Raw genomic sequence first — 27320 nt, forward strand, 5'->3', positions numbered from 1 at the left:
AAGGGCTGGTAAGGCAATCTGTCTCGCTGGATAATTCACAGAATGCCAGCAGAGCCAATACAGGACAGACCCTGGAACATGGCACTGCTCCATGGCTGGAACTCGTGAATGGCTCAGCGTCTTTCTTGGACCTGGAAGAAGACTTACTGCCATTCTTATATGCATGCTTCGTGACTCATGGCTAGGCCCCAGCCCAGGGTCCACAGCACTGATAACGGTGGAGCCGGACTGAGGCTCTGCAGTAGGAGGCACATTCTTGGACTGTCAGGGGGAGGGGGAGGGGGAGAAGAGTTCCCTGGCCAGGATTCGACTGTGGCCCCATGGCAACCTCAATGAGGTGCTTCTTACGATGGAAGACTCTTCCTTCCCGTGTACAAGCAGGGAAGGAGAGGCAGATACTTCGTCTGGACATTGTGTGGGTTTCCCCCCAAAACAGTACAGACAGCACTGTTGCTCATCGCTGAGGGAAAACAAGCAATGGCAGGAAGCGCAGACTTTGAATCCCGGCCTCTTCAACATAATCCAGTACCCAGACTTGGGTACTGGGGAGAAGGTTGCGGATTGTTTGGCAGGAAACTGCTGAAGCTGAGTCCCCACCCTTTAAACCTGCAAAACTTCTAAAAACAAGAAAAACTACTACAAAAACAGCAAGAATCCTGACTATACACAAAAATAAACAGTTTTTCTGAAAAGTTTAGAAAATGCATCACCAAGGACAAAAGGATGACAAAAGCCGTGACTTGGACTATGCATCAGTGAGAAGGAACCAAAGATATGGTTGGTCTGTCCCACTCTATCACCTTGGGCGAAACCCTGAGGCAGAGCAAGGGTGCATGAGCAGACTGACGGACATTACTACTTTGAAACGTTCCAGGCACATGGGGTGCATAAGCCTCAGTGGAATGCAATAGGGACCATCACTCAAAGAAGAACTAGCTGAAGCCATCTCGAAACTCTTAGTAATTATCTTTGAGAACTCGTGGGGGACTGGAGAGGTTCCAGAAGATTGGAAAAGGGCAAACATAGTACTTCTCTTTAAAGAGGGGAACAAAGAGGACCTGGGAATTGTAGACCAGTCAACCTAACTTCGATACCTGGAAAGATACTGAAACAAATTATTAAGTAATGAATTTCTAAGTACCTAGAGGATAATAGGGTCATAAGGAATAGTCACCATGGATTTGTCAAGAACAGATCATGCCAAAACAACATAATTTCTGTCTTTGACTAAGTCACTGGCCTACTGGATGGGGGGGGAAGCAGTAGATGTGACATATCTTATTTTAATAAGGCTTTTGACACAGTCCCACTTGACAGTCTCATATGCAAACTAGGAAAATGAGGTCTCGATGAAATCACTATAAGGTGGGTGAACAACTGATTGAAGGATCATACTCAAAGAGTAGTTTTCAATGGTTTGCTGTCAAACTGAGAGGACTTATCTGCAGGGGTCAGTCCTGGGTCCAGTATTACTCAATATTTTCATTGATGACTTGAACAACAGAGGAGAGTATGCTTATAAAAATCTATGGATAACAGCAAGCTGGGAGGGATTGCAAGCATTTGGAGGACAGGATCAGAATTCAAAATGCCCTTGACAAATGGGATAAATGGTCAGAATTCAACAAGATGAAATTCAATAAAGACAAGTGCAAAGTACTTCACTTAGAAAGGAAAAAAAATCAAATTCACAACTACAAACTGGGCAATAACTGGCTAGGCAGTAGTGCTGCTGAAAAGGATCAGGGAAGGGGGGTTTATAGTGGGTCACAAATTGAATCAATGTGATGCAGCAGCTAAAAAGGTTAATATTCTGGGGTATTTTAACAGGATTGCTCTAAGACAGACACAGGAGGTAACTGTCCCACTCGATTTAGTGCTGGCAAAGCCTGAGCTGGAGTATTGTGTCCAGTTCTAGGTCCAAACTTTAGGAAACATAGGGATAAATTGGAGAACGTCTGTAGGGATATTAAAGAAGGTTTATATAAGACATGGTTTATATGAAAAATGATTTATTGTTAGAAATGATTTATTGTTAATGGATACTTTATAACTGAAGGTTTATATTAGAAGTAAATGTGATTCCCAAGATTTAGCCTCTAACCTGCAAGCCACCAGCTGTGTCTGTGTGAAGCCTGCTCAAAGAAATACTTTGTATAAAACTTGTTAAACATTAATTAACTCTAAGTAAGCCAAAACAGTAGCTGTTATAGTATATAGATAGAGACCCCCACCCTCTGTAAGTTTTCATCTCACTTTATTTTTTATTGTTAAAAGACAGGGAGTCTCACATAAATTGGTAACACCCCAAAAGGTAAAGAGACAGTGAAATAGATGTGATTAAGATAGAGAATGTATGTGAATGAGTGCCTAGTTTAAATAATGAATGAATGGTTAGGGAGTTATCAGCCTGAAGAATTCAGTGTCGGCCAAAGAAGGTGTCAAGTGGGATCAACCAGATGAGCCCCGGAGGGCAAACAGGAATCCACCCCACCACCTCAAAGGAAGGAAAAACAAACATCTGACAACATGGAGCCAGCCACCTGCTGATTGATTTAGCAATAGCAGAATGAAGCAACTCTCATGGACTGACATAGGAATAAATTCCTATAAAACTGGACTCTGAAGACTAAGGACTTTGAGTCTATGGTTCTGCTGCCAGCCTCCAGGAGCATCAAGTGCATCTGACACAGACTCGGCTCCATCCTCATGACCAAGATACCTGGCTAGTAACTTGGCATGAGCAACGTCTAGGCTGGTAACTATAACACCTATACAGAACCTGAATGAATGAATGAATGAATGGAGTGTGTGTGTAAGAAATAAGTAGTGATAGAAATAAGTAGTAAAACAACGTTATTTGCTTTTATCTTTTGCTTTACTATTATATTTACAATAAATGTGGCATCTTTGCCTTATCCCTCTTAATAAGATCCTGCTGGTTTTTATTATATTGGTATAACAAGTCCAGAGGAGAACAAAAAAAAAATGATAAAAGGTTTAGGAAACCTGACCTATGAGGAAAGGTTAAAAAACTAGGCATATTTAGTCTTCAGAGAAAATGCCTGAGGGGGGAAGACGACAAGAAGAGAGTCTTCAAAGATGTTAAGGACTGTTATAAAGAGGATTGTGATCTATTGTTCTCCATGTCCACTGAAGATAAAACAAGAAGAAATAAGCTCAATCTGCAGCAAAGAAGATTTAGGTTAGATATTAGGGGGGAAAAGATTTAAATAATAGGATAGTTAAGCTCTGAAAAGGCTTCCAAGGGAGACTGAAATCCCCATCACTGGAGATTTTTAAAGCCAGATTAGACCATCTCTAATAGGTATATGTCCAAGTTTACTTGGTCCTGCCACAGTACAGTGGGCTGGACTAGGACTTCTTGAAGCCAGTCCTACATTTCTATGATTCTTTGGAGTCTATAATAAAAATAGAACTCTGTAAAGAAGAAATTACCAATAACTTATAGAAAATATTAATGAAAAATAGAATTTAACTCAGCTGATGTCATATTTACTGTTAACATTCCAGTTAAAGAAATGGCAATTACTGTAGATAATTTTTTTCCAAAAATTTCATCAATAAGCTGTTTCACAAAAAGTTAGTTTGCTTAGATAAAACAACAAGATCTAATTGACTATTAAGGTCATTTGAACCTGCTATTTCCCTTGAAAACCCACAAAAGGAAGAGTCTACTTTTCAGTTTCAGTCCGTTTCAGCTCCTTCTTTAAAGATGTTATGCATGACTGAGAACTACAGCTGAACCAGGATGAATTAGACGTATTGCCCTTTTTATTTCCTATGAAAGAATAAAATGAATGCCTGCAGCAAATGTAATATGCTACTTTTAAACTGGATCTTAAGTGCAGGTTTTGTAACCTATATACGTGTTGCTCTTTTGCCCCTGCTTGCTTCAGTCTGGACACCATTAAAAGTTATTTTAACTATAAACCTAATCTAACTTTACTTAGCAGCAGCAATAGATACCACTGAGGTTGTGAACTACTAACCTCTTTCATGGGCTCTTTACTTTCTACAAGATTCATTTTGCAAGCTCTCTCTCTGCCCAAAGTAGAGTTTGGTTTTTTTAAAAGATGGAAATGGAGTATATACACAAATTCAAATTGTGCCAATGTTGAAAACATTTTGAGGGTACTGTAATAAAAATAGGAATCACTTTGTAAAAGAGCAGGCTCAAAAGAATCTGAGCTTTGAAAAGTAATACATACACCAACCCAAAACATTTTATTCTTTCATAGGAAATAAAAAGGGCAATACGTCTAATTCATCCTGGTTCAGCTGTAGTTCCAGAAAAAAAAACAGTATGTGATCATGTAATTAAAGACCACTTTAAAGCAGATGTACAATGAGAATGCTTCACAAGCATAACTGACATTTTTTTAAAGTATCCAAAATAATATATGAATACCTGTAATTCCCATCATGCAGGAGTAGTATTTTTCAGTCACTTGCATCAAACTACAACAGAAAAATTGCTTACGTTTAAAATAAAAAATGTTCAAGTTGTGATAATAAATGCGGAGACTAGGATTCCTTCCAGTTATTTTTAACTTCACTTTCCATTCTTTATACTATTTAGTTTTGCATTTCTTAGCTTAGTAACAAAAGTAGGTCAGTCAGCCACAGTCACTTGTCTCTAGTTAATTTGACTTTGCAGTAGTCACACAATAATCCAATGCTTGGGTTCCAGGCACTACCGACAAAACACTGGCTTTAAAAGCTTTCCATCATGTGCGTTTTTTTTAAAAAAAATTTTAAAGAGGCAAATATTTTTAGTCCCAGGTTTTGTTAAAAAAAACAAACTTTTCATTGAGCTTAAAACTGGGGCCTGTTATCACCCAAGTGTTCTTATGTCCTAGAGATATTTTTAAAAGTATCCTTGACCTGGTTAGCTACAATTTTGCCTTCTCCTTCTTGACTTTCTATTGAAAAAGGCATTTCCTCCAAAGACTACAAACCTAGCTGCCCCTCTTCATCCTGAGTGAGATGGGTTAGCTAATGAAAGCCACAACTGCAGAAACTCTAATAGTGTAAAAAAGAAGTTGTGGAAGTAATATGCATATTTAACCCCACTATTTGTCCGCTTCTTTGTTGCCTCCAATCTTCCCTCATCTGTACACTATTTAGACTAAAACTATTTCCAGTGGGGCCCTTTCTTCATTCTGTAATGTACCTAGCAAACTATTAGCACAATGACAGGTTTCAGAGTAGCAGCCATGTTAGTCTGTATCCGCAAAAAGAACAGGAGTACTTGTGGCACCTTTGAGACTAACAAATTTATTTCAGCATGAGCTGTAGCTCACGAAAGCTAAATTTGTTAGTCTCAAAGGTGCCACAAGTACTCCTGTTCTTTTTATTAGCACAATGCAAATAGTTCAGATTAAGAAAAAGCTATTTCCAAAAGCACTTAAGTCAGTGGAAGTTTCCCTTGACTAAGGAGTGCTGACAAGAGCCCCTAGAGAAGGAACATTGACTTCTGCTTATTTCATTGCTAACTACAGCCCTTTTTAATTTCGGGGTAAGCAGGGAGAGAAGAGAAACAAGCCAACTAACATGGTAAAATAGAAATACAACCATTTCCATTTTCTTGGGTGCAGCTGAGCAAGCTCTCTATAGAAGCACAGAACACAAGCAGGTACACGTACTCACAGTCTGTATTTAAGCAAGTGACAGTATTAACTAAGTGCAACTCTTTTATAACCCAACTAGGATTGTTACTTGTGGAATTTTCCTTCAGTATTTGAGATGTGAAGCCTTTAGATGAAAAGCATATATTTAAAATAATCTTATTACATACAAACTCATAATGGGTGAGAGTGAACAGGGATTTCTTTAATTTGCAGCAGCAGGAACATATTAAATCCACCAATAAGATTTTAAGTTTCCTTGTTACTAAAACCCATATTCAAATCTCAAAGCAACTAATTCTCCAGAAAAAATTATGAACTTTTTCCTGATCATGCATCACTGTTCGTTTTTCCCCACTAGTTACAGTTAATATCCTTTGTACACAGTAATGAAATGAAGCTTTGCAGCTTGCACTGAAACAAAGGAATGCAATCTATTGTGGCAATAAAGGTTCCCTCCAAGTTGGCAAGATACAACACAACTCAAACTGAGCTTACAGAGAGTAACAGAGGAGAAGAAGGACCTCGGAGTATTGGTTGATCACAGGATGACTATGAGCCGCCAATGTGATATGGCCGTTAAAAAGGCTAATGCAGTTTTAGGATGCATCAGGCGAGGTATTTCCAGCAAAGATAAGGAGGTGTTAGTACTGTTATATAAGGCACTGGTGAGACCTTATCTGGAATACTGTGTGCAGTTCTGGTCTCCCATGTTTAAGAAGGATGAATTCAAACTGGAACAGGTTCAGAGACGGGCTACTAGGATGATCCGAGGAATGGAAAACCTGTCTTATGAAAAAAGAGACTTTAAGAGCTTGGCTTGTTTAGCCTAACCAAAAGAAGGTTGAGAGGGGATATGATTGTTCTTTATAAATATATCAAAGGGATTAATATCAGGGAGGGAGAGGAATTATTTAAGCTTAGTACCAACGTGGACACAAGAACAAATGGGTATAAACTGGACACTAGGAAGTTTAGACTTGAAATCAGACGAAGGTTTCTAATCATTAGAGGAGTGAAGTTCTGGAACAGCCTTCCAAGGGGAGTAGGGGGGGCAAAAGACATATCTGGCTTTAAGACTAAGCTTGATAAGTTTATGGAAGGGATGGTATGATGGGATAGCCTAATTTTGGCAATTGATCTTTGATTATCAGCAGGTAAGTATGCCCAGTGGTCTGTGATGGGATGGAATCTGAGTTACTGCAGAGAATTCTTTCCTGGGTGCTGCGGGTGAGTCTTGCCCACATGCTCTGGGTTTAACTGATCGCCATATTTGGGGTCGGGAAGGAATTTTCCTCCAGGGCAGATTGGCAGAGGCCTTGGAGGTTTTTCGCCTTCCTCTGCAGCGTGGGGCATGAATCACTTGCTGGAGGATTCTCTGCAGCTTGAGGTCTTCAAACCACAATTTGAGGACTTCAGTGACTCAGACATAGGTTGGGGTTTGTTGTAGAAGTGGATGGGTGAGATTCTGTGGCCTGCGTTGTGCAGGAGGTCAGACTAGATGATCATAGTGGTCCCTTCTGACCTGAGTCTATGAGTTTATGAGAGTATATCATAATTACCATTTGTGGCAGAACCCGGGTCTGAGCAGCAGAAAATTCACAGGAGGCCCAATTAAGCAACAATTCTTTAAGGATGCCAGTTTAATTTCCAGAGCTCTTACTGAGCACACCCCACTGCCAGAGAAGCATCTGGCCACACTCCCTTCATACATACATCTTACCAAGCCATCCCAACACAAAAGACAACCCTTAGGTCTGTACAGTTCCCTATCTTCATCTTACAAAAGTATGCCAGCCCCCTTTAAATGTTACAAGCTTTCAAAGGTGCAGATACATACTAATGGCTTCATTTCAAGGAAGCACTCTCTCCCAACAAAAATAGTGGGGGGTCGGGGGATTTGGCGGGCCAAAGTCCTAGCAGTAATAATAAGGCATAAAGCAAGAGGCTGAAAGAATCCCTTCAGGAGTCACGACCAAAGTGTAGTACACATCAAACCCTTTATGGCAAGAAATAGAACAGAAATTTTACATGCATCTTCCCCATCCCTGACCAGTCCTAACATCCTCTGAACACAAAAGGCTCAGAAATACTTTGTTAATTTACTCCTTAATGAAATTAATATAAATTACATCAAGAGGTATTTACCATCTTATATATAAATTTGCTTGGAATAGGAAGACAATTACATTTCTCAAGGAAGAGACTAGGTTTCAAATATGCATCTGCACCAATTCAGGTAGCAAGACTAGTAAAGAATCTTGTGTGCTCACTTTGTATTCCCAAACAGTTTCTACCACTAAAAAAATTCAAATAGCAAAGCCATATAAGAACACAGACTGCATCACAAATACATATAAAAATCAAAATTCTGAGTTGTAGACAACTTTATTTTGCAAGGAATCCTACATACAAACTGTATAATGATAAAAGACAGCACGTGGTTTAAGTAACTGACAGCAATAAGGTAAAATGATGAATAAATTAAAGCAATCATAAGATGGAGAAAGGAAAAGAAAACAGCATAGGAAAATTAGCTTTTTACAAATAAGTGAGTCAGAAAGAGAGCAACTCAGACAGCTAAAGGAAGGATGCGCTTGATAGCAGAATCTACATAGGAAGAGTCAAGGGTGGCAAGAAAAAGGGAAGGGATTTTTTTTTTTTTAAGCTGGACATGGAGAAGAGAGGCAATTACAGAAAAACAGCGTGTATGAGGTAGTTCACACACTATTTTGAACCAAATCCTATGAAAGTGGGCAGCCAGAGTAGCCTTAGGATAGAACAGGGGTCGGCAACCTCTGGCACATGGCGGGAAGCGGCGCAGGTGAGGGAGGTGTTGGCCACGGCTTCCCGCCACCTCCCCTGACCTGGGACGGCGAACTGCGGCCAGTGGGAGCCACGGTCAGTCGAACCTGCTGATGCAGCAGATAAACAAACTGGCCCAGCCCGCCAGGGTGCTTACCCTGGCAAGCCGCATGTCAGAGGTTGCCGACCCCTGGGATAAAGTAATAGTTATCTTTCTTAAAGTTAAGAGCAGTATTTTCCATACGCAATCTAGGACACTGGATGTTTGAGTCCACAATGAAGGAAGCTGAAGATATTGGCTTGGTGCAAAAAGCTGCTCACTTCCAGACCACTGCAGGCCTCACCTAGCCCATGGAACAGATATTTCAGACTCTGTAGTGGCTTCTTTATTGCTTCGAGATGTAATCGGAGATGTAAGTGATTATATAAGAAAACACAGAGTTGGGCATTTGACCAGACCAAAAATAATAGTTCAACTGACCTGTCATATTATGAAATATTTTAAAATACTAATTTATTACAACAGTAACAAAAAATAGCAAGACTTTATGGCCTCCCAAAAACTTATCCTTACATAGACACTTATGCCTGATTATAAAAAACAAGTTACTTAACTGAGTTGTTTTAACTCAGAAAAATGTGAAACAGTGAAATGAAGTTCTAAAAATAAAAATTATTGCTACCAACTTTTTTTTGTGCATTGTTCGGTTAGCATTAAAGTGAGAATGTTATTCAAGACTGAACTGTTACAAAATAAAAATGAAATGAAACAGATATAAAATAAACAGCAACTACATAAGAAAAAATATTTTTTTAAATACCACTTATGCTAAGTAGGCATCAGGCCAACTCTGGAAGCAGCTTATTGGCTTTGCATCTTTTCCCTTTGTGTTGGTGAAGGAGAATGATTGAACTTTCCTCCCCCACCCCTACTCCCTGAGTTACTTTCTGTACGTTTGTCTAGTCAGTTTAGAGTGTAAACTCTTTGGGGCACAGACCAGGTCTTTTAACTTGATTAATATGCTTTGTAAAACTGTCACATACATTGATGGCCTGGTATACAAATAAAGATATACATACAATGTTTATTCAAGAAGATTCTAGCCAATCAAGATGCTCAACTTTCAATTAGTTCACCTTTGTCCCAATAGGTGGCAATATCATATAGTAAAAAGGGAGTGATCAAAACATTTAAGTAGGAGTGCTAACAGATGACACCATGATGCAACCAAAAAGGTAGGCTGTGGCCTAAATCAGGCCCCAGACACTCTTGCTGCAATATCTGAAAATATTTGACCAAGGTCAAATAGGCAGTCAATTGACTGGCTTCCCAAGTCTAAACAGGCATTATACTTTTAATATTATTCTCTATCCCTTTACTTCTATATCCTAACATCGTATTTGCTCTTTTAAGCACAGCTGCACATTGAGCAGCCTTGGATGACCTGGGAGAGACAGTTATCTGACCTCTGTAGTAGCAGTTAAGATCAGTTAGGAGACTACTATACAAGTCTGTCGCATCTTAGGCGCATTTAACATGCGCGATTTCAGCTTTACGCAGTCGGCAAAAACAAGAAAAAAAACAGAGAAAAATAATTTAAATACTGTTTCTGTAGTGTGGGTGATTCTGCCCGCCATTACACTCAATGAAATTTTGACTATACACGATTTTCACTTTACGTGCTGACTGCGGAACGTAACCCCAGCGTAAGATGAGACAGACCTGTAGTCAGTTCTTCGTCTGACCACTGACTTCAGGGCTCTCTCAATAGGAGCCAATCTTTGTTTCCCCCCACCCGCCACAACAGCAGTCCAGACAACCTAGACAGTAATGAACTTCCAAATTAACAGAGCTCTGACTTTTCATTTTGTTCCCTCCCCCACCCAGCACAAGCACATCTAGTTTTTAATTTAATCGTTAATTACAGCAGCTACTACAGGAATTAATAGCCATAATATACTAATATAGCATGCTATTTTCATTAATCTACGCTTGTGAAGAATCAATATTCAAAAATCATTCCTGTACTTGATACATGTTAATTTGTATTTGTATTAGATGTCAGATTGCACACTGATAATGAGCAGTTTTTTAAACAATGAACAAATTTTTGTTTCAAGTACATTTATTTTTATTTTTCAGTCTGGGTGCCTGAATTTGGCAGAAAGTCCTGGGTATCCTGCATTTTCCAGCTCCCTCTATATGTCGGAATTCTCTAGAGATAATCCTATCTATAGCACTGCTCTTGTGCATACTGTTTGCACAGTAACATAATAGGAGCAGCAAGGTGAAGCTGATTAAATCTTTATCATTTTCAGCCTTTTACATTTCCTGGTAGCACTGTCTGGCACATGCTGTGTTCTTGGGGAAGAGGAAAGTGATGAAAATGGAGACAGGAAAAGGAGAACTTGTCTAGCTAAAGTGCAGTTCAGACACAGGTATGGTCCCTTTGAGGAAGGGAAAGTAAAAAAAGGAAGGGATGGGAAGAGAGAACCAATGTGTCACTGTAAAAGAATTCTTGAAGAATACATTTAAAATATTTTGAACACAAGTTTGAAAGTTGCACTCTGCATGCGAAGATGTAGGTTTTATACATAACAGCATATTTGTAATGCATCAAAAACAAGATATGTTGATATGCTAGAATTATTTTGCCTTTCAAAAAGTTGATATGAGATGTAATTCACAGATTTATTTATTTTTTTAAACAGAACCAAAAGTGTGCATGGAACTTAGTCACCAAGTATAGCCTTTAAACATATAGTAAGTTAACTTGGTTTAAAAATTCCCGTACTGTCCTGCTATGCAGTGGCAAGACAGCTTCTCCTTTAAACTTGCATCAAGCATGAGTCATTCATCTCAAGTTCATGATTAACTTATAGGTGTCACACCCTGAACCAAGCATGTACGGCACATTATTCTTTAGCTCTGAGGAAATAATTTCATCATATTTGGGAAATGCATTTTTGTATATCCAAATCAAACTCTAGAAGAGTATACTGTGAATGCAGAAAGGTCCAATGCTGCAAGAATTAAAACACTAAACATAGCATCAGAAGTATACTAGGAACTATAAAGACAGTGAGACTATTATACCTTCACCCCAGAGATGAAGGGGATATGAGATACTAAGTGATAGCAGTGAAGTTTGGCATACATCATTAGCTCTACAATTTTAATGCAGTTTTAATCCATTTGGCACTAGCATTTTTATGCTCCTGGGAGATACGTTATAAAGTCTTGAAAGAGAGGCAGTACTAGTAGAATATTAATTTTCATATTCAAACGTACCAAGATTCCCATTGTCAGGGTCAATTCCAAAGTGTAGGATTATGCCACTGACTCAGTATCCCATAATTATGTTCCATCTCCTCACAAGCTGGCATGTCCACACTTAGGGCTTGTCTACACCAGTGGTTCTCAACCAGGAATACATGTATCCCTGGGGGTACTCTGAGGTCTTCCAGGGGGTATATCAACTCATCTAGATATTTGCCTAGTTTTACAACAGGCTACATAAAAAGCACTAACAAAGTTAGTGCAAACTAAAATTTCATATAGGCAAAATAAGAAAGTAAGCAATTTTATGCCAACAATAAAGTGCTCTCCCATTGACATAGCGTGTCTTCACCAGACGCAACGCAGTTGCACCGATGTAATGCATTAGTGTAGACTACCGCTCAGTGTCATTGGCACACAGCACTTCCTGCACTGTGGCAGTGAACAGAGGATTCATCTGGAGAAAGGAGTGAAGGGGGGCACAGTATTAACAACTGAATCCTCTGGGTTTTGCTGATAATCATTGTTGCCAACAAGGTAAGTCTGCATAACTGTCTGTTACCAACCTCTATTTTCAGACTTCTAACTTTCACCTTTCAGGATGAAAGGTTACAAGACTTCGCTTCCATGATATGAATATGGCCTAACAAAGATATATTTTATGCAAGATGGGTCTTGTAAGGTATCATTGGAAAGGTTATAATTTACTGAATGTGATTATCCAATTTGTATGCATGTATCATTTTTGTATCTAAAGTTAGGAATATTGACTATGTGACAACAACAACTGTGTGTATTTGGGAGACACCCACTAGACAACAGGCCACCAGCTTTGATGGGCCGTTAGGAAGAAACAATAAGACTTGGAAGATACTAATCTCTCTTCTTCCTGAAAGGTGTTCTGGGATGTAGGTCAGGTACTCCTGTCACCTGGGACTAAACACCTAAGCTCCTCCTAAGGCTGAAGGGCAGCATGGAAGAAACCATGAAGGTGCCTGTGAAAATTTCACAAGGGGGCAATGAAAGCTGGCATTATTGGCCAGAGATGGAAATTTACTATCAAGATTTCAACAAGAGATGATAGGTAAGGTGGGAGTAGGCCATGAAGGGCCTTGAAAGTGAAGACAAGTACCTTATATTTGATGTGACAGAGAAAGGGGAGCCAGTGGAGGAATGCAAATGAGTGACATGGTCAAAGCAATGAGTGTCCCGGCACGCCAGCAACTGGTGGGGAAATTTTGGGGGGGGGGGGAGAGAAGCTGGGAGTCAGGGGAGTAACCCCTGTGACCACCCTCCACATAACCCCACCCCTAGCCCGGGACCCCCACACTCTCCCCATCCCATCCCTTCCCACCTTATCTGGGGAGGGCCAGCGGAGGATGTCTCTGACCTGGCTGGAGCTGCTCTGGCGGGCCAGACCGGGCGGCGCAGCCACAGTATGTTCCAGCAGGCTGGGCCGGGCAGTCACCTCTTCCCTTCTGTCTCTGCTGGCTGTGCTGCCTCTCCTTAATCCCTCTGTTGGGGGCAGGCACTGTGTCCCACCTCTCCCTCTCTATACCCATTCATAAGCCAACCCCCGCCTCCGGTGCCTCCCTTTTTTACTAAAAAAATCTGGCTTATGAATGAGTATATACGGTAGTTTGTTTCCTAGGAAACAGCCCTTTTTTGTTAATTCACGTTTGCGCCTATAGATTCAATTACAGGGTAGTTCTAAAAACACCTCTGCTCTTGAAAAAAGTCATGGGGTCTTTGGTGACACCAGTTAGAAGCTGTGTTAGACTGAATGTTTTCTGAGTGAAATGTAAGACATTTTATATTTATCCTGAAAATACTGGCTCAGTACTAACAGCAGGAAAAATATCACCTAAAGTCAAAACCCTTTTTGGACACCCGTTTCTCCCCTCACAAGTGTCCGATCCAAGAAGTAACTACAATCAATCTTGTTCAGTTTGAGAGATCACAGTCCAAAACATTATGATTGCAGGTGGCGTGTGTGTTTTATCCTTCAAAATTTTTGGTCACACAATTCCTCTTAGCTTAAAGAGCTCTTTATTGCTTTCTCCCCCCCTTGAAGAAGAGCACCTGGTTAAGAGTCTCTTGTCATCTCACGTTTTTAACTGATCAGTTAGTACCAAGGAGTTCCTCAGTTTCTACTAAGATATATCATTGTAGTAAGAGTGAATAAATCCATATTTGTAATCTGCATGGTGATACATGCCGGGAAATCCTAGGTAAGATGTAAACAAGAACTGCTAACAATTTATTCTAGAACAAGTCAAAACATATTTACAACATATTAAAACAAAGTATGTTTTGATCACCCAGTAAGATTTTCATGCTGCAGACATACCATGGACAGTTAAGAATCCAGTATATAGTGCCAGAGTAATCTAAAGATTCTATATACAGATTCAATAACGCTTTAAGTCCACAAACAAGGAAACAGCTACGATTAGAGAAAGCCTGTGTAAACACAAGCAGATATCCCTCAAATTAGGGCATAATGTCAGCCTTCTTGTGAAGTCAAACGACTGGGACACATTCATTGTAATAAAGCCAATCCAGTTAAGTTGTTTTCTCCACTATCTAGGAGATTAGTCAGGAATTTAAATGTTCTATTGGTTCAAAACTTGCTATATATTCAATCCTGAAGAAATATCAAAAAGACATTTACTCTTAATACCTCATGCCCTGACAGTTTTAGGAACACTTTCATACACAATACAGCTGTTTTGAAGCTCCACCTCTCATCTCCACAAATTTACTGGTCCAGGACCAGTAACAAGTTTTGTTTCCTGCTAATGGATATACATTTTTAGACATTCTTAAAAAAAAAAAATTAAGGAGCCAATTTTAATTTTTAAAATTGTAATAGACTTCCTTTACCAAGTCTACATACCAAGTTACATAATTCACTGTTTAAAATCAATTCATTTTGATATCAAGTACTACACTTGACCTGAGTGTCTCTGCTGATTTGGGCTTTTCATGTTTCTTTCCCTGTTGTGTGTATGTTTTTGCACACAGCAACAGAAACTGAATGCAGTTAAAAAAAATGAATATACTCAAGAGGGCTGTCAAATGCACAGAGTAAGAGACATATTGCTGGCCATGCCTGGGACCCAGTCTTTCACTTAAAGTAATCCCAAGTATAACTTTCAACAATGGTAGGAAAGAGTTTCTAACATATGGCTGTGTTCCTTTAAATTCCTTGATATAACGCGACTGATATAACACAAATTCGGATATAAAGTGGTAAAGCAGTGCTGCAGGGCGGGCAGGGCTGCGCACTCCAGTGGATCAAAGCAAGTTCGATATAACACGGTTTCACCTATACGCGGTAAGATTTTTTTGGCTCCCGAGGACCGCGTTATATCGAGGTAGAGGTATATATGAAATAGAGAAATCATTGTTTACTTGTAAAGGAACTCGGTATTTGAGAGCAGAATTCTAATAAAAGCCCTCCCACAGGACTTGTGTGATTTTGACCTGAGACACTGTCTCAATTTCCTTCATCCATAAAACGGAGAGAATACTTACCTATCTCTAGGGATGTCAAGAGGCTTACATTCAGTAGTGTTGGCAAATTAATTTGAGCTCTTCAAATGGAAGGCCTCAGATACATACACATTAATATTTTGCATGGCTTACCACCCACCTGAGATTCAGTACAAACCATACACATGTATTGTTTAAACAGAATGAAACTGAAGCATCTTAAAAAAAAAAAAAAAGGAGCAATACATATTCTACCTGTAACATTTTGACAACTTATACAATTATGAAACATTTCAATGCACGTAGATTATAGCTCTACTGTTTACTAACTGATAAAACACTGACACATAATCTGATCATTCACGTCATTAGGGAAAACAGACCATTATAATGGCCATGGAACAAAGCAAACTATCAACTTTAAAAAAAATTCAGACAAGTGCAGTGTTTTTTGTAAATTTATTATTACTAAAAGAAATAGCTAGTTACAGAAATACACTTCTTTTTTTCAGATTTACTTTACACATTTCAAAGTACTTTGTGTATGATCAGTTTCACTAGGTCTTTTACACAGCAAGAGACAGGAAAGAAAAAAACCATTTAAAAATAAGGAATGCGGCTGTAACCACAACAAAAATTGGCAAGAAGGCAAAGGGGCAGATGTAGCATCAAATTACTTTTCACTTACTCATTATTTTAAACTGAGTAGAGTTCAGATTTACAGCATTCCTTTAAATTTTCAGTCAGTAAGAATCCAATCCTGCAATTGTCAGCGTGCAAACAGACTGCTGCACCCTCACAAGGCCTCCCTGAAGTAAATGGGTTCCACAAGACCACAGTAATCCCTGCAACGGACAGCATACAGATGATTAAAAGCCTTTAGGCCCCAAGAATGTCAATCTCAAAGACTAGTGTGTGCAAGTTTGTTATTTTACTACTCACATGCAGAGTAATAGCTTTCTACCCATCTGTAGAAAATTATAACTATATCAAGTTAAAATTAGATTTATGAACATTTATTCAATTAATAAACTATCCTGTAGACCAGCTTTTGTCAGCAGACATTTTATAAGTGGTAGTTATAAGCTAGTTATAATGTGGTTTGTAAATTAAAATGGTCAGATCCTAAACTATAAATAAAGCTCCTGTAATAAATAAATGATGCTAGAACAACATTAGAACCCATCTCAAGTGAGCTGAAGCATGCAAATTAAAATGGCAAGAGGGACACACTTTAATGCAGGGGTAGGCAACCTATGGCACGAGTGCCAAAGGTGGCACACGAGCTGATTTTCAGTGGCACTCACACTGCCCTGGTCCTGGCCATCGGTCTGGGGGGCTCTGCATTTTAATTTAATTTTAAATGAAGCTTCTTAAACATTTTAAAAACCTTATTTACTTTACATACAATAATAGGTTAGTTATATATTGTAGACTTATAGTAAGATCTTCTAAAAACGATAAAATGTATTACTGGCACACAAATGCTTAAATCAGAGTGAATAATTGAAGACTCGGCACACCACTTCTGAAAGGTTGCCGACCCCTGCTTTAATGCATACACACATAAGCCTGGCCAAATATTAAAGTTGTTTGGGGTGGATTTTATTTAAATGAGAATATGAGAGAATAATTATTTTGATACATAAAGATTGATAGTATTTAAGATTACGTATTTTGTTACTAGAAATACTCTAGACATTTTTACATCTTTACAGACTAGGGTACTCAAGAGATGGTAACAGATTTGATTATACTCATGCTTATAACATTTTTCCTGAGTTTTCCTTGGACTCACATTTTAGACTGGTATAGGTAGTAAGACTGAAGTAGCTAGAGTCCATGAGCAGCTGCCAGACTCTTCAGCGGAATATCCCAGCAATTTTAAAGTACCCAAAAGTTTTTATACCAGACTACAAACTAGTCAGGGGCCAAATATTTCCTTAATTTTAAGCCTATGTCTATTACTCAAGGGTAGAAGATTACTTCTTAGAATAGTACTGTATTTAGTAATATCCAAAATGACTACCCTATTGCTGGGGGAAAGGGGTGTTTCATTTTTTTTGTTTATTTTTCTTTTCTCAGTATTTGAGTCTGAGTCCTTGTTTATAACCCTATGTTTCTTTACTTTTTTGGACTGTATCTTTGAATATGATTAAGTGACACAAAACAAGTTGGTACTTGCTTCAAAATAGACTAAGTCATCACAGAAGTGAGTCTGATGAGAACAACATGCTCAAAAATACAAACCTGCCTGATTGCTCATAAAAAGAAAATCAGGAGAAGGGGGAGGGAATTGTTTGCCCTATGTAACAGATAATGTGCCAGATAACCAGCCTGTATTAAGATCAATAGCAAAGAACTGCTTATTTTGCACACAGTTTCAGTCACACAAGATGGCCTTCCTCATTTTCATGATGGTCCAAGAGGGACAGGAATCATACACCAGTCTATTTCAATGGCACGCATACAATTTAAAGAGAGAACACAATCTATTAACAGCAGGCAGTCACACTTTCAGTTTATTTTTACAGGGGGAAAAAATTCACAGGAAAACAAAGCCAGCTTTTAAACTGATTTAGACTATTAGTGACACCTCAACACCATCATGTGTCTGAACTGATGCATGATGTTTTACCCTGCCTATACTAGATTATATACACCGGGACAAGTGTTCTGTCGTGTTCTATATTTTGTGACTGACTAGTTCTCTAAAACCATTGTTGAAGCTGCTACTCTAATAATTTATCAACAGCAAAACCTGACTGAAGCCAATTCTGTCAGCAGCAGGAAGGATTAAGAAATTCACCACTGGAATGAGATATATCCTTGATGTACAATCCTTCATCAGTACAAGAATAAAAAATATGTTGTAGAGACTGTCAATGACCACACAGCCATTTCAGCATAAGTCCCACCTTCTAATGACCAGATGACAAAGCCCCCACTTCACTGGGCAATCAGCAGAGGACTACATGCCCTGTACCCACAACCACACATATCCCAGACCCCCAGGTACAGGGCTGTATATCCAGCTCCCCTCATGGTGCTTGGATTCAGACTCCTGGCTGCAGCAACATAATGAGGAAAGGTGACTGTAAATATTGGGTTATATTTTGCTAAGCGGGGGTAGCAAACCATCACAACCCCATTGCTTCAGGCTGCAGAGGAAAGACAGAATGAAAACTCATGTTTCATTACTAGGCATAAACAGACTAAGCAATTTCTTAGGGCCCTGAACAGGTCAATGGGACCCCCTATTCACTTTTCATTGTGTGTTGCGGGGGGGGGGGGAGATATTCCTGCTTAGGGCCCCCAATGGACTAGCACCACTTCTGTGTTTATTAGTGCCTCGAGGCTTTCAAGATTCTCATCCCCACCCTGTAAGCCCTCCAGCACTCAAAAGTACTAGCAGTCTACCTGAATGGGTCTCCTGCCATCCTCTGTCACCTCTCCACCCACTCCAGGCCACCTGCCTGCCCTTAGTGGGTCTGTCATCCTCCTCATCACCTCCACACTCACCAGCCTACCCCAGTGGGTCAGCTACCCGCTTTGTACTCATCACCACCACGCTGCATGTGCCCAAGTGGATCTGCCATCCTCAAGCACCTCCCCATAACCCCCACTCACCATCCCGTCTGCCCTTGCAGAACATCTGCCAACCTCCCCATCAGCCCACTCGCTACCCTACCCCCCCTCCACATCCTCATCATCCCCCACTCGTCAACCTGCTCCCCCACACAGGGCTGCCTTTTCTCTTGTCACTCCCCCCACCACCACCCTACCTGCCTCCCCAGTGGGCCCACCATCCCCCTCACCACCACCGCCACCCCCATCAGTGTGTCCACCATCCCCCCTGTTCTCCATCACCCCCCCACTCTCCAGCCTGCCCCCCCAAGTGGGTCCACACTCCACCCCCGCTCTCCAGCCTGTCCCCCCGCCTGTCCACCATCCTCCACTCACCACCCTTCTCCCTCAGCGGCTCGATCCACCATCCTCATCACTAGCCCCACGCTGCCCCCCCCCACTCATCACCCCCTGTTCACCACTCCCTGCGGGTCCGCCGCCAGGGGATCCGCCATCCCCCCCCCATCACACACCCCCCCGCTTACCACCCCACCCACCCTTCTCCTCCCCTCCCCTGCGGTCCGCCATCCCCCTGCTCACTCCCCAGCCTGCCCACCCCGTGTCCTAGCCCGAGCGGGTCTGTCGGCCATGTCCTTCCACTGCCCGCCCCCCGCCGGTCTCCTCAGGCGGGTGAGCGCACCCCGCCTGCCCCCGCGTGCGGGAGACTCGCCCCGCCAAGCCGCCGAGCGCCCGCGCCGGACTCACCGGGTCGCAGCTGCAGGGCACCGTCCCTCCGGCTGCACCAGAGCGCCCGCTCCCCGCGCTGCAGGATGTAGTGATCCTTGGCTTGGAACAGCTCCATCCTCCGGAGCCCGGCGGCGGCGGGGCGGGCGGGAGCGGCAAGGAACGCGGCCCCGGGCAGGGGATCGCGGACTCCGGCTCCGAGCTGGGGCTCCACAGCCCGGCGGCGCGCGAGACGGCCGGGAGCGAGGGGGAGCGCGCGCGCGCAACCCCTGCCTCACTGGTCCGCGCTCCACAGCCTCGCAGCTGTCTGACGCTCCACAGCCCGGCCGGGTTCCGGCTCCAGCCGTGGGCCACGTGATCCGTCCCGTCAGCCGCTCACCGGCCTCTTAAAGGGGCCGCGCGGTCTCACCCAGCGCCGGGGGAAGCCCCCGTAGTCCTGTATCACCGTCCCCGTGCGCGTGGCCCGCACCCCTCCGCCAGCCACGGCCGGGTCGCGCCCCCTCCCCCCCCCAACGGTGAGGGCAAAGAGCCCGGCTGCGGGTGGGGCCGCCTCCGCAGCCACCAGCCCCTGCCCTGCAGCATAGTCTGGCCCTCCCTCCCGCAGCTCCGCGGGCAGCAGCTCCGAGCCCCTGCGGAGGGAGCAGCAGCCCATCGGCGAGCGAGGCTGGGTGCTGAGGGACACCTCCAGCAGCACGACCGTAAGCCCGAAACGCGGCTCGCTGCAACCCAGGCTGCTAAACATCCCCAGCGGCGGCAGATGATGGGAGCGCGATGAAAAGCGCATCTCGACCGCAGCCGCCCACCAAACACATAACCAGTGACCTCAAGCTAGAGGTGGAAACAGGTAGACACAAGCCAGCCCAAACGTAACCGTAAGGATAAATTCATCACAGCCCCCCATATAAAACAAAAGGGTTATGTAATCCCGCCCAGGAGTTTTGAGCTATGGGGGTGGAAGGGTTTTGCTTGTTAGTTTTTCCTCTGAGTATTGTAATTTTTGGGGTAAGAGAAAGAAAAAGAGTGCATGGAAGGCAGAACAGAGAACCAGAGAGAGAGAGAGAAAAACAGCCTGAACAAAAAAATCCAAGCAGAAGCCTGTAAGCAAAGTATCAGATGGGTAGCCGTGTTAGTTAGTTGCTGTAAAAGCAGCAAAGAATCCTGTGGCACCTTATAGACTAACAGACGTTTTGCAGACGTTTTTCACCCACGAAAGCTTATGCTGCAAAACGTCTGTTAGTCTATAAGGTGCCACAGGATTCTTTGCTGCTTTTGTAAGCAAAGTGTGACTCTGAGAAAAACCTAGAGAAAGGTTCTGGGTTGGGGCTGGCTGAAAAGAAGCATAAGAACAGCCATACTGGGTCAGACCAAAGGTCCATGCAGCCCAGTAGCCTGTCTTCTGCCAGTGGCCAGTGCCAGGTGCCCCAGAGGGAATGAACAGAACAGGTTATCATCAAGTCATCCATCCCCTGTCGCCCATTCCCAGCTTCTGGCAAACAGAGACTAGGGACACCATCCCTGCCCATCCTGGCTAATGGCTATTGATGGACCTATCCTCCATGAACTTACCTAGTTCTTTTTTGAACCCTGTTAAAGTCAATACTTCCTTTTGTTTGTTTTAAACCTGCTGCTGTTAATTTCATTTGGTGACCCCCTAGTTATGTGAAGGAGTAAATAACACTTCCTTATTTACTTTCTCCACACCACTCATGATTTCATAGACCTTTATCATATCCCTCCTTAGTTGTCTCTTTTCCAAGCTGAAAAGTTCCAGTCTTATTAATCTCCTCAGACGGAAGCAGCTCCATACCCTTAAGCTTGGGCCTATTAACTAAGAAACTACTTCTTTTGCCTTTGATTCCTCCTGCATTTGGAGAAACAGGATTCTGTACATTTCTTATTTTTAAAAAAAGGAAAATAAACCAAAGAAAAAAGCAGACTCCATCATCAGTTTCTGCTCCCAATTGGAACATTTCCAGACCATGAATTTTGACTAGCTGCTGAGGTCGAAAATGGGTAACACTAGTGTGAAAGTAGGCTCTAGTGTCCAAGGAGAGAGACTGTAAGCTGGTATTCCTGTTGAACCAAGATGGAACTGTGAAAGAATGTAATGGGTAAAAAAAAAGGTACTACTCCTTTAAGGGTTAGGCTGGTGCCTACAACCTGCAGACTAGTATAATCAAGGAGAACTTGATCCCTCCTGGAGGTGAACCAGGTAAATAGGAACAGGAAATAGAGTGGAGAAGAGAAAGCAGGTAGATTGCGGTGGGGTAAGCTAATTGTTCTGTCAGATAACAGATGAACCTTCTGAGTCAGAGACTTAGGTGTGGACTGTAAGTTTGGGAGGCCTGGTCCAGAGTCCTGATGATTTGTTTGTTACAATGATTCCTGTCTTGAAGTGTAATTTTAAAAGAGTTTATGGTATTTTATGAACATATGTTGGTGTCTCTGTGCTCTGGATGGTTAAAGTAAATCTATTGCTGTTCTACTTGAAGAAATTAAGGTGGGGGCACACCTGTAGTATCACCCTAGGGTTCTAGGAGTGTGTGGTGACTGCATATACCTTTTAGGAACAAGTAATGGAGGTCCTTGCAAAAATCAAAAATAGCCAGCAGTTAAAACTAAATGGAATTAAAACATGACTTAAAACAAGAGCTGAAGGTGTTCTAAAAGGAACTAAAGCAGCATCTAGAGGCTTCCCAGAAAGAGCTAAGGACTGACTTGCAGGGAGAAGTCAAATCTCTGTTAGAACAGCAACTACAAAGTGTCTGAATAGTTTGGGGAAACTCAGCTGCAAAACTCCCAGGCTAGAATGATAAAATGAATTGATGAGGTGGCCATAAATCTGACTGCTGGAAACTAGAAGTTCCTCCATGAAAGACTAGAGATTAAGCAAGCTTTAGTCAACTTGGAGCTTGCCAACAGAGATGAGCTGCAGCAAGGACTTAAATTGCTGAAAATTTAGCTCTAGAAGGAAAGGTCATAGACTACAGGGGAAAGCAGCTACCTGGATGAGGAGTTGAACCAGCCAGAGTAAGAAAGGAATTGAACCAGCCAGCTTTGGGTAAGACTGGGCACTTAACAACAGTTTTCTACTCTGTTTGTAACCCCACAGAGGGAAGAGGTTGGGTTGTTCCAGCTCAAATAATACAAAAGCCCACTGTCTCCTTGTGAGGCTTATTTGGATCAATTTAACATTATAGCTCAACTGAATGACTGGGAAGAAAAACAGAAAGGGCTGTTAACAAGAAGCTAATGTGGTGGCCCAGCTGTGATTGTATTGCAGAATTTACTGACTGAAAAGAGACTGAGTTATCCAGACCTGATACAAGCCTTTGACATGTGGTTTGGAGCTAGCCATCAATCTGAACTGGACAGGGTACAGCTAAGAGCTAGATGGAGAGGGAAAGAAGAAACCTCACCTGAACTGGCAGTGGACCTGCAGAGACTTGTGTTCCTGAAATACCCAAATACCACTGCCTTGTGAGCAGTGGTGTATATGTGCATTCGGTGCAATCAGCTCATGACTTTCTGAGACCAGTTACCGGATGTTGGGTCAGCATGGCTGAACTGGAGCAGCTAAGGGGGACCAAGATACATAGATGAGACTTTCCAGGCACAGTAGAATGGTAACACCCTAATTCTGACAGCCTCTCTGTTACTGAGGAGGACGAAAGTGGAGCTAAGGGAAATGATCCCATAGTTAGGACCCTGCTTCCAGATGTTGTGGTATCTTCTCACTCTGAGAATACCTCTCTGGGGGAGGGATCCCCACTTATTAGGAAGGGACAAGTAATAGTGATGGGGGATATAATTATTAGAGATATAGATAGTTGGATTTGTGATGACAGGAAGAACTGCATGGTGAATTACCTATTGGGGGGAAGCGGGGGGAAGGTTGCAGATCTCCTGAGACATCTAGACAGGATTATTGCTGTGCTGGGGAGGACTTGGTGGTCATAGTACATATAGGTACCAGTGACATAGGAAAAGGTAAGGGAGAGATCCTGGAGGCCTACTTTAGACTACTAAGTAAGATTAAAGTCCAGGACCTCCATGGTAGCATTCACCAAAATGCTTCTATTTCCACCCACAGGACCAGTTAGGCAGAACTGCAGGGTCCCAATAAGTGGATGGCATGGTGATGTAGGGAGGAGGGTTTTAGGTTTATTAGGAACTGGGGAACCTTTGGGGAAAGGAGAAGCCTATACAGGAAGAATGGGCTCCACCTAAACCAAAACAGAAATCAATTGCTGGCATGTACAATTAAAAAGGTCACAGAGGAGTTTTTAAGCTAAGAGCAGGGAAAAGCTGTGGGAAAGCAGGACAGAGAAATCCTTTAGGGGAGGCTCTATTAATGGCAATTCTCTGTATCCTAGGAGAGGTTAAAAGCACAGGTAGGAGCTGAAGAGAAACAGTCAAATGAAAGAGTCCCATTCAGGTACATCACATGAAGGCAGACAATTAAATATTGACAAATTTTATAAGTGCTTGTATACAACTGCTAGAAGTCTAAATACTAAGATGAGTGAACTTGAATGCCTGGCATTAAATGAGGCTATTGATATACTAGGCATCATAGAAACTTGTTGGAACAATGATAATCAATGGGACACAATAGTGCCAGGGTACAAAATATATACCAATGACTGAGTAGGTTGTGCTGGTGGGAGAGTGACACTATATGTAAAAGAAAGCATAGAGTCAAATCTTGAATCAAGTAAACTGCACCATACAATCTCTACGACTAGACATTCTGTGCTTGAACAATAAGAATAGAGGAGTAGGAATATACTACCAACCACTTGACCAGGATGGTGATGGTGATTGTGAAATGCTCAGGAGATTAGAGAGGCTACAAAAGCAGAAAATGTAATAATAATCCATTCTCATATTGACTGGGTATACAACACTTCAGGAAGGGATGCAGAGATAAAATTTCTAGACATCATTAATGACTGCTTCTTGGAGCATCTAGTCCTGGAACCCACAAAGGGAGAGGCAATTTTTGAGTTAGTACTAAGTGGTGCATAGGATTTGGTCCAAGAGGTGAATATACTTGGTAATAGATCCCATAATGTCATTAAATTTAACATCCTTTTGGTGGGGGGGATACCAAAGAAGCACACCACAGTAGCATTTAACATCAAAAGGGGGAACTACACAAAAATGAGGAATTTAAGCTAGTTGAACAGAAATTAAAAGGAACTGTCACAAGAGTGAAATGCCTGCAAGCTGCATGGAAACTTTTTAAAAACACCGTAATAGAGGTTCAAATTGAAAGTATAACCCAAATGAAAAAATACTAAGGGGGCAAAAAAGAGTCATCATTGTAAAAGAGGTTGGTAGAGGCAAAAAGGAATTCTTTAAAAATTGGAAGTCAAATCCTACTGAGGAAAATAGAAAGGAACATAAACTCTAGCAAATCAAGTGTAAGAGCATAATTAGGCCAAAAAGGAATGTGAAGAGCATCTAGCAAAGGAGACAAAAATTAACATCAAAAAAATGTAAGCACATCAGGAGCAGGAAGCCTGCCAAACAATCAGAGTGGGCCTCTGGATGATCGAGGTGCTAAAGGAGCACTCCAGAAAGACAAGACCATTGAGGAGAAGCTAAATGAACCCTTTGCATCGGTCTTCACTGTAGAGAATGTGAGGGAGATTCCCACACCTGAGCCATTCTTTTTAGGTGACATATGAGGAACTGTCCCAGATTGAGGTGTAGATAGAGGAGGTTTTGGAACAAATTGATAAACTAAACAGTAATAAGTCACCAAGACCAAATGGGTTTCACCCAAGAGTTCTGAAGGAACTCGGGTATGAAATTGCAGAACGACTAACTGTGGTATGTAACCTATCACTTTAAATCAGCCTCTCTTCCAGATGACTGGAGGATAACTAATATAACGCTGTTGTAGGGAGGGTTTTTTGTTTGTTTGTTTGTTGTTGTTGTTTTTTAAAGCCTCCAGAGGTGATCCTGGCACTTACCAGGCTGGTAAGCCTAACTTCAGTACTAGGCAAATTGCTCTTTACTATAGTTTCTATCAGAATTATCAGACACATAGATGAACATGATTTGTTGGGGGAAGAATCAACATGGCTTTCGTTAGAATCTGTTAGAATTCCTTGAGGAGGGCCAAACATGAGTAGAAGGGTAATTCAGTTGATATAGCATACATAGACTTTCAGAAAGCCGTTGAAAAGGTCCTACCCCAAAGGCTCATAAGCAAAGTAAGGAGTTATGGAATAAAAGAGAAGGTCCTCTCATGGATCAGTAATTGTTAAGAGACAGGAAACAAAGGGTAGGAAATAATGGTCAGTTTTCACAGTGGTGAGAGGTAGCTATCAGGGTCCTCCAAGTCCTGCTCAACCTTCATAAATGATCTAGAAAAAGGGGTGTACAGTGAGGTGACAAAGTTTGCAGACCATACAAAATTATTCAAGATAGTTAAGCCTAAAGCAGGCTGTGAAGAGTTATAAAAGGGTTTCACTAAAATGGGTGATTGGACAATACAATGGCAGATGAAATTGTGTTGATAAGGGCAAAGTAATGCACCCTGGAATACATAATCTCAACTATACATACAAAATGTTGGGGTCTCAATTAGCTGTTACCACTCCAGAAAGAGATGTTTAAGTCATTCTAGATAGTACTCTGAAAACATCTGTTCAATGTGCAGCGGCAGTCAAAAGAGCTAACAGGATGTTAGGAACCATTAGGAAAGGGATAGATAATAAGACAGAAAAATCATAATGTCACTATATAAATCCATGGTATGCCCCCACTTTGAATACTGATTTCCCCATCTCAAAAAAGATACATGAGAATTGGAAAAGGTAGATAGAAGGTCAACAAAAAATGATTAGGTGAATGGAACAGCTTCCATGTAAGGAGAGAGTAAAAAGGTTGGGACTTGTTCAGCTTGGCAAAGAGACAATGAAGGGTGGCTATGGTAGAGGTCCACAAAATCATGAATGGTGTGGAGAAAGTGAATAAGGAAGTGTTATGTGAAGGGGTAAATAACACAAGAACCAGTGGTCACCTGATGAAATTAATAGACATCAGGTTTAAAACAAACAAAAGGCAGTACTTCACAAAACACAAACTCAACCTGTGGAACTCATTGCCTGGGGATGTTTTGAATGCCAAAAGCAAAAAAGAATGAAATAAGTTCATTGAGGATAGGGTCTATCAATGGATGTTAGCCAAGATGGCTAAGTCTCTGACTGCTAGGTGGATCATTGGGAGATGGACCATTGGCCTGACCCACTATGGCCATTCTCTTGTATTCACTCTGGCCTTCCAGGATAAGTTGGAAATGAACCAATTTGTACATGCTCAGCAGGATTTGAACTTGCAGTTCAAGATCAGTGGAAGGAGACCATATACATGCAGAGAGGGTGTGCATTCTGTCACAGAACTTGAATCTTTCCTTGTAGCAGTGTACCAGAATAGGAAGCAGCCACTAGCAAGAAGGATGGAGCCTGATCACCAGGGGTTTTGTAACTACAGCTCTGCATCTAATATATACAAGAGAAAGGGGGATTCTAATCTGATTCATGACCTTTATTGAACAATTAGACAAACTGATACAAACTGATCAGTTTGTAAAACAAGGGAAGCTGACTATACAGGATATTCAGATTTATCCAAAACCCTGTTATCCAAACCTCTGCATTAGCCACATCCCTTTCCTGTCCCTCAGGTATCTCATGCTGGGGAACAAGAAAGGAATCTGGATAACACAGAAGTTCAGATAATAAAGAAGAAATGCCTGG

The 27320-nt window shown here is 41.7% G+C and overlaps 1 protein-coding gene across 1 annotated transcript in view; it reads right to left on the minus strand.

Annotated features, from left to right (window-relative positions):
• The window catches only part of INPP5F (inositol polyphosphate-5-phosphatase F), a 94967-nt gene extending 75200 nt beyond the window's left edge, over window positions 1–19767 (minus strand). The window contains exon 1 of the mRNA XM_045025012.1: window positions 19567–19767. Coding sequence (XP_044880947.1) covers window positions 19567–19663 — 97 coding nt within the window. The 5' untranslated portion in view covers window positions 19664–19767. The remainder of the gene's footprint in view (window positions 1–19566) is intronic.
• Window positions 19768–27320: the final 7553 nt, after the last annotated feature.

This window comes from Mauremys mutica, chromosome 7, assembly GCF_020497125.1.
Source record: "Mauremys mutica isolate MM-2020 ecotype Southern chromosome 7, ASM2049712v1, whole genome shotgun sequence".
Taxonomy (NCBI): Eukaryota; Metazoa; Chordata; order Testudines; family Geoemydidae; genus Mauremys; species Mauremys mutica.